At 37.1% G+C, this 8,415-nt stretch overlaps 1 protein-coding gene across 10 annotated transcripts in view; it reads right to left on the reverse strand.

Moving 5' to 3' along the window:
- LOC106094446 (bridge-like lipid transfer protein family member 1) overlaps nucleotides 1-7,335 on the reverse strand; it is a 49,958-nt gene extending 42,623 nt beyond the window's left edge. For 5 of the 10 annotated variants that reach the window (XM_059364179.1, XM_059364181.1, XM_059364180.1 and 2 more), the window contains exons 1-4: nucleotides 6,924-7,335; nucleotides 447-582; nucleotides 244-387; nucleotides 55-182 (exon numbers count right to left, since the gene is read on the reverse strand). In XM_059364179.1, coding sequence (XP_059220162.1) covers nucleotides 55-182; nucleotides 244-387; nucleotides 447-582; nucleotides 6,924-7,028 — 513 coding nt within the window. In that variant the 5' untranslated portion in view covers nucleotides 7,029-7,335. The remainder of the gene's footprint in view (nucleotides 1-54; nucleotides 183-243; nucleotides 388-446; nucleotides 583-6,923) is intronic. The other 5 variants (XM_059364184.1, XM_059364183.1, XM_059364186.1 and 2 more) reach the window with 1 other exon arrangement.
- Nucleotides 7,336-8,415: the final 1,080 nt, after the last annotated feature.

The raw sequence follows: 8,415 nt of genomic DNA on the forward strand, positions 1-8,415 counted from the left end.
CAAAACAAACATTGGTTAATTAAAAAATTTTTGTACCTAGATCTCTATGCATACCGGTATGAGCACTGAGGGCTTTAAACCAAATGTTCTCTCTAACTCATCATAAAGCTGAGATCGGTTATATATGTGCAACTCAAATCCATTTAATTGCACTGACAATCTTGTATCCGAATGAGACAAATCTGTGAATAAGAAAGAGAAATTCGGTATTTTTCAATGAAAATTTTTTTCCTTTTTTCTTACCTTCGGATACGTCTTTTGGAACATAAGAACGCCACCATCGAAATATAAAATAACCGTCTTGTATTCGTACCGAATAGTCAAAGGTTATGTAAACAAAATCGCGAAACATAATTTTACCAGCTAAAGGATTTAGGGCTACAGAACCTGCGAATGAAGATAACGATAAAATGTAAGTTTTTCCAGTATGGTTTTAAACGTCTTACCAATCTTAAAGAACGCTCCCTTAATGAACCAGCGATTTGCAATTTTCGTTATTAACATTCCCATCAAGCGGGAATTGTAGAAGGTAATATAAGTTACCCATGTTATAGAAGTCAAAAGGGAACAGAGAAGCCATATCTGAAAATAATATTAAAATTAAATGAAATTGCTGTGAGCACTTTGTCAACGTTTTAAATTTATTTAAATGAAATAATGTCAATGAATTTTTTTGTTTTATTATACCCACCATATAGGATGGGGGTGTACTAATATAGCCATTCCATTTGTAACATTGATCTAGGACCCCGTAAAATATATTCTTGATCATCTCGACATTCTGAATCGAACTAGCCATGTCTGTCCGTCTGTCTGTCGAAATCACGACAGCGGTCGAACGCGTAAAGCTAGCCGTTTGAAATTTTGCACAGATACTTAATATTGATGTAATTCATTGGGGATTGCAAATGAATCATACCGGTTCAGATTTGGACATAGCTCCCATATAAACCTATCTCCTGATTTAATTTCTTGAGCCCCTGGAAGCCGCAATTTTCATCTGATTTGGCTGAAATTTTGCACATTGTGTTCTGTTATGTCTTCCAGCAACTGTGTCAAGTATGGTCTAAAATCGGTCTTTAACCTGATATAGCTCCCATGTAAACCTATCTCCCGATATGACTTCTTGAGCCCCTGGAAGCCGCAAATTTTGCCCGATTTGGGTGAAATGTTGCACATAGTGTTCTGTTATGACTTCCAACAACTGTGCTAAGTAAGGTCTAAAATTGGTTCATTACTTGATATAGCTCCCATATAAACCTATCTCCTGATTTAATTTCTTGAGCCCCTGGAAGCCGCAATTTTCATCTGATTTGGTTGAAAATTTGCACACAGTGTTCTGTTATGACTTTTATTAATTGCGTCAAGTTCAGTCCAAATCGGTCAAGGACATGATATAGCTTCCATATAACCCGATCTCCTAAATTGAATTCTTGAGCCCTTACAAGCCCTGATTTTTATCCCATATGGCTCAAATTCGAACATAGTGTTTTGTTATGACTCCCAACAACTATGCCAAGTTCGCTCCAAATCGGTCAATGACATGATATAGCTACCATATAAAGCGATTTCCCGATTTGACTTCTTAAGCCCTTACAAGCCGCAATTTTCATCCGATTTGCCTTTTTTTGCATATAGAGATCTGTTTTGACCCTCAACAACTCTCCCAAGATTCGTCCCGGCCGCACTTATCACGCTTTTACTTGTTAATAATTCCTTTCAAAGAATTTGCATATTAAGTCAGACTTGTATCTTCTTTACAGAACGTTATCCAAGTTAAAGCCAGTAAGGAACCCACCACCCCTTATTGTGATTCCCTTGACGAGGATCACCACCTCCACATGAAAATGTGGCTACCACAACAACATTGGTTCTTAGACGAAAATTTCGAGGTGTTACAAGCGGAATGACGAAATAAGTACAGCCAGGTGGAAGATATAAAAATGAAAGTAACTCGTGAACATTTTCCTGCGACAACTTTTCAGAACTTTCGATGTGAATTATCACGACGAGAGTGTATTGATGAACTTAAATCATTGTATGGCAATCAATCACCATCCTATAGCACTGTGAACAATCAATTGCAGTAGTGAACGACACTCGCTCAAAGTCGAATTCCGTGAAGGTTGTCCAAAAATGGTCGTTGTATCAGAGAACATTGATGCCGTGCCTTGCCGTAAAAAAATCTTTGCTCTCGTTTGATACTTTGACAATCACTTGCCTCATGTCGATAAGTGCGAAAAGGTGTGGAAAAATACGATCGCATTGCTTTAAAACATGTTTATAATATCGTTACAGAAGTCGAAGTCAAGCTAAATCCAAGTCTTGGGAGAAATTAGAAAAACGAACAAGAGAAGATGAATCATTGTTCACAATGACAATACGAGCTTTCACACATCAGCGTTTTTTTTACCAGTTAAAACGTCGAATTGATGGAGTGGGAGCAATATCCAATACTAAACCAATTTCGATGGGCTTCAGCGGATGTTTTCAGATGGGTTATTAAACAATCCGTATCAAATTTCAAGCAAATATATTCAAACTGTAAATGACAACATTATTGCAAATTAACCAAAATCTGACGAACATTTTTATGGGAGCTATAAATAAATCTGAACGGAATTCGACCAAACTTCTCAAATATTGTAGTAGTCGTCGAGTAAAGCGTTGTGACTCTTAGAAGTTAAAATCGGGCGATATACATATATGACAGCTATATCTAAGTCTGGACCGATTTCTATGAAATTCACCAGTAATTTCGAGGGTTATAAAAAAAACCTTCGTGCCAAATTACGAGAGAATCGGTAAGCAATTGAGCACTTTATTGCAATTTTTCTCAAAATAGGACGAACATATATATGGGAGCTATATCTAAATCTGAACCGATCTCGAGAAAACTTTATAGATATTGTGGTAGTCGAGAAAAGCATTGTACAAAGTTTTGGAAAGGTTGGTCAATAAATGCGCTTGCTGTGACTCCAGAAGTTAAAACCGGGCGATATATATATATATATATGATAGCCATATCTAAATCTGAACCGATCTCCATGAAATTTACCATGTCGAGAGCCAAGAGAAAATCCTTCCTGCCGAATTTCGAGCGAATCGGTTAACAAATGACTATTTTATTGCATTATTACTGCAAATTGGACAAACATATATATGGTAGCTGCATCCAAATCAGAACAGATTTTTTCCAATTTCAATACGATTCGTCTCTAAGCAGAAAAACTTGCCTCTACGAATGGGCGAAAACTGCGACCTGTACTTTGTACACAAATTAACATGGAAAACGGCCTTTGCTAAATCGAATCAGAAAGTGATTCTGAGTCCATCGGTATACTTATCAATGGGTCTATCTCTTTTTCTTCTGGGTGTTACAAACAAATGCACTAATTTACAACAGTTACACTAAGTTACAACCTGTACCACAGTAGCGGTGTAGGGATACAAATTAAAAAAAACCAACGTGAGTTTGCAATTGCTGTAACTTCCTTAGTTTTGCAAACTTTTGAATTTTTCAAATTCCGTTGGATTCGTGAGGAAAATCGCTTCCATAGTGGTGCTGGATGAAGCAATATTGTAAAGTTTTCTGCAAAAAAACATCGCAAAAACCAATTTTTTAAGCGTAAAAATTCAAGGTCGTTTTCAAACCCAAAAACGATGTAATTCCTTCATTTTTTCGAATTTCGAAAATTTTCCAGCATCCCGCAGTTTGAAATTCGAAGAAGATTCCTACAATAAACAGAAATACTTAAAATTTTACATTTTATTTTTTTGCATTTTTTTAGCAAAGGCTAACCCCTTATGAAAATTTGCAATTTTTTGTGCGAAAACTTTTTTCGAGTTGAGTATACAGTATTAAAGATTATGGCAAAATATTCGGATTAGTGCAACTCGTATGTTTTTTCTTCAAAAAACAAGCTCAAAATTGCAAAATTAATATCCGAAAAATGCTCAAAGTGAGTTTGAAATTGCTGCAACATCTTTTGTTTTGCGAACTTCAAAATTCTGAGGATACCGATGGATTCGCGAAGAAAATCTAAGTTTCGAGAGAATCGTTTAACAAATCACCATTTGATTGCAGTATTATTGCAAATCGGACGAACATATATATATGGGAGCTATATACAAATCTTAAACGATTTTTTCTAATTTCAATAGGTTTTGTCTCTAGACCGAAAACTTGCCCGTACCGAATTTGAAGACGATCGGATGAAAATTGCGACGTATTGCTCGTACACAAGTTAACATGGACAGACAGACGGACATAGCTAAATGGAAGCAGGAAGTGATTCAGAGTTAATCGGTATACTTATCAATGTGTCTATCTCTCTAGCTCTTGGGTGTTACAAACAAATGCACGAAGTTATAATACCCCGTACCACAGTAGTGGTGTAGGGTATAAATATGCATTTTCATTATCAGGCCAGAAATTTTTCTGGCAGCCCTCGTACTGCGCTCGAATTTCACAGTTGCTTGAAAAAAGCATTGTTGTAAATTCTGGTGGTACTTAAACTTTTCTGAGGGAGCTTAGCCAACCCTCCAAGGACCTTTCTACGCTTATGGGGCCTTTAAAATTGGTGAGCTCGGAAAACTTAATTTTGACTGCCAGAGACGTATTTATTGAGCAATTTAAAAACAAAATTCGAATATCGGATATCTTTATGAAGTTTTAAATAGGAATACCCGAGGTAATAACCAGATTAACCCCAGCGTTCCATGGTTCAAGAAGACCCATGGACCTATTTGTGGGGCTTCAAGTTGACTAATTGCCATACAAAACCTTGTTTGTGCTGCTATTTTCAGCCCGATTTCGCTGAAATTTGAAAAAGAAACTTGTACTAGTGTATTTTCCGATTTCGATGAAATTTGAAATAGTGAGTTGATTAAAGCCAATTTAGGTAGCTTCCCTGTTTAGTTGTTGTTGTTGTAGCAGTTTATTGTGTTCTATCTGCTTGGTTCTGTGAGTGTCAAGACCCAGGAACTCTGCGACTAAGATGGGGTGCGTCCACAGAACGTAATTGAGCCAGAACTACTCTGGTTTGCCGGGGGAGGTCGATTTCTTCGGGTGCAATGAATGGGCGTCGTTCTCCAAGGACCACCCGGTAGCCAATTACCACGTCTGCTACCGTGTCTGCATAAATGTTGTTTAGACCCGCTTGATATGCCACTTGATCTAGAGGTTCTCTCTTGTAGCGCTGAACCTCGCGCTCTAGATCGTGTAGATCTACGTGTTCGTCCCTGTTTAGTAAGGAGAGCTAGCCGTCATTTAGAATAACAAGCTGTCTGTTCTCAGCAAAGGCTTATCAAGCATTCCCTATCCATATCATTAGGAGTCAGAGGATTACTGCCAGACAGTGCCATAGTTGGCTCAACAATTTGACACATAGAATTCAATCCCATGGCAGCCGGTTGTATGTACCGGATGGACCCGGTGATTTCCTTCATCTGCCCCCTCAATGTACCACACACTGCTACTACAACAACAAGACATAGAATTCTCGCAAACCTAGACGGCCAAACGCCCCATGGAAAAATCAAGTGGTGGGAGACACCTCAAAACTTGAAGTCAGAGATTATAAAATGAGCGCAGAAGATCGAGGCGCTTGGAACGCTAAGCTACGTTCGGCTATTGGAACAAATGTTCTCTCATAGCCAATTAAAATAAGTACCCTCGGATAAAACGGCATAGTTTTCTCGTAAAACGTGTGATTGTTAAGGCATAACTAACCTAGACTACAAGTCACATTCTGAAAAATATAGAAATGAACAATCCTTTCAATTACGAGTTTTCTGAATTGTTTCAGTTTGAGAGTTTTTTTCAGTTGTTATATTTGTTTTTTGTGATTCGTAGTAAGTAACTGCTATGTATTGCTTGAAGAGCTTATTTTTGTTGGGTTTTAACGTTCCCCTTTAGGTTCTTATTTCTTTGAAGACTTGTCTGAATGAACAGATGTAAAAATTCGCAACTTATTGGACTTTTTGAAACGATCTATTGGTTTAACATTAAGAACTAGAAGGCATGTTACTTCTACTGTCCCTGTTGCATAATTATGCATTAAATTGCCTATGAAAGTCTGCTTGCAAACCGCCACCAAAACCTAACCCAAGCACCCTAACTTCCCCAACCACTTAAGCACACATTCATATTGCTACCGGCATATGAATCAATTTGCCGGTTTCACCAGCAGCATAATAAATGCCAATGACACCTACATTCAAACGTCATGAATTAAAAGCTTCCCTCAAAGTGAAGTGAGATTTCATAAACAACAAGTGTTTCTGCGTGGGTGCGATATTTACGTACATACATACATACATTGTTTACAAAAACATAAATTGTTTACAAACATTCAACAGGTTTATTTTCGTTTTTTCTTTCTTTATCGAATCAAAACATATGATAAACAGCTGTACTACAAATAGTGAACACAGCTACAAAAATAAAATTAATTTTGTTGGAAGGGGGTCAAGGTGGCGGTGGTGGGGGCAACTAAGAAAGAAGAAGCAGAAGCCCCACATACAAAAATAAATGAATGAACTTAGTAAAAGGCAAAAGCAAAAATATTAAATATACATGATTGAGAATACGAGGCTTCTGCCCGTGCCGTCCAAGAGATTGAAAGCAAAAAGTGATTAAAAATGTTCTTGTTTCTAAAAAGAAGCCAACTAATTGAATATGTATAGAATTTTATCAGCGAATAGAAAAATGTATGTCGCAAAAACAAAAAAGAAGCATTTTCATAGCTTATTTGCTACATTTAAAGTGAATTGGCTGATAAGACATTAAAAACTCTAATCTTGTTTTTCAGCAGAGAAAATGTCCAAATTGCCTTGATATCATAAAAATACAATAACTTGAAAATAATGAATCATTTTGACACCACCCCATCAAACCATTCAATCCAATTTATACTAACCATCGGAGCATCGATTTTCATATTCTCTAGGGCGATGTGGCCCGTGGAATTCCATGTTCCTGCATCGGCAAATCCGAAGTTAATTTCGTTTTCCTCATCCTCCATAGTGATTTGCCTGTAGTTTGTTATGCTTTTTCACAAAACTATTGCACTTTGGACATGGAAAATAATTTTTTTCTTCCTGTATTTTCTTTGTTGTGACTTCGATTTTTCGCACTTTCAGGGCTGGGTCCGTTCACATAACCGCAGCCACTTTTCGAATGAGGGCTTTTTTACCCAACTAATTCGTATTATTTCTAATAAATTTACACACTAGCATTAACTTTATGATTATCTTAATGTTACAACACATTTTGTTACAAGTTTTTCGTTTGAAAATGCATCTTATTTAAATTTTTATTTTTTCTTCGCACAATTTTACATTTTACGTGTATCTGAATATCTTGGTGAATGAAAAATCGGTTTTACTTGATTATCGATTATAAGACTCCTAATCGATTACCTACAAGACGATTTTTTCAATAGGATAATAGCCTTGTTTTCTTTTTGCACAAGCATAGTAAGTCATCTGTTTCTATTTTCACATAAAAAAAGCGGGAAAGAGAATTGGTATCTCGATTCCTATTATTTTTATAATATTCACAAATTTATTGGTGTAAATAACCGTATGTATGTTAGGCTGGACATATGTTTGCATTGAGAATAACGCGGAGAGTGTCCTACTACTATATCTGATATAAATGATTGGAGGTACAATATGCCTGGTAATAGAATGTATGTATGTGTATATATATCATATATATGGATTGTTTCTTTATGGTATACTTTAATGAACTAACAAAGTATGGGTATATCGAAAAAGTTACTAGGTCTGGGTGTATCGGTAGGGTTGACATATTAATGGGATATCTTCGTGTTAAAACTTCAGTGGGTTCATTAACCAACGGACTAAATTAGAGCTTGGTTGTTGTTGTGGTATCGGTGTTGTGTTGTGTTGTATACTGAGGCGGCAGCCCTTGCCGATGAAGGTCTCCATCGCGTCAATCCGGTACGTACAACCGGGTGCCATTGGATGGTAAAAGCTTGGTTTTAAGTCGTTGGTGTAAAAAGCTGGCTTTTGTGAACCGTATATAGAATTTTGGGAGTAATCCAATTTTGACGAAATCGAAGAATCAAGACCCAGTGGGCACATTAGGTCAAATTGATAAATCGATTTATAGATGGTCTATATGAAAAATTAGACTAAGAACGAAAAGAAACGTCAAATGGCATGGAATTGTTGTTGTCGTTGTCGTAGGCGCAAAGAGACCGATCGCCACGGAAACAAGGAGGCCATTGGTTTTTTAAAGGCGCCAATAACTTGTCGTTTCGAGCATCATATGCAGTCAGTATTTTGTTACATTCCGCCTTCAACGGCGCTATGGTGGAGTCCAGCTAGCTATCGGGTCTCAAGGAGGTTCCAACCCTTCCACCATTAGCCCAGGAGGATGAA

Source organism: Stomoxys calcitrans, chromosome 3 (genome assembly GCF_963082655.1).
Source record: "Stomoxys calcitrans chromosome 3, idStoCalc2.1, whole genome shotgun sequence".
NCBI lineage: Eukaryota > Metazoa > Arthropoda > Insecta > Diptera > Muscidae > Stomoxys > Stomoxys calcitrans.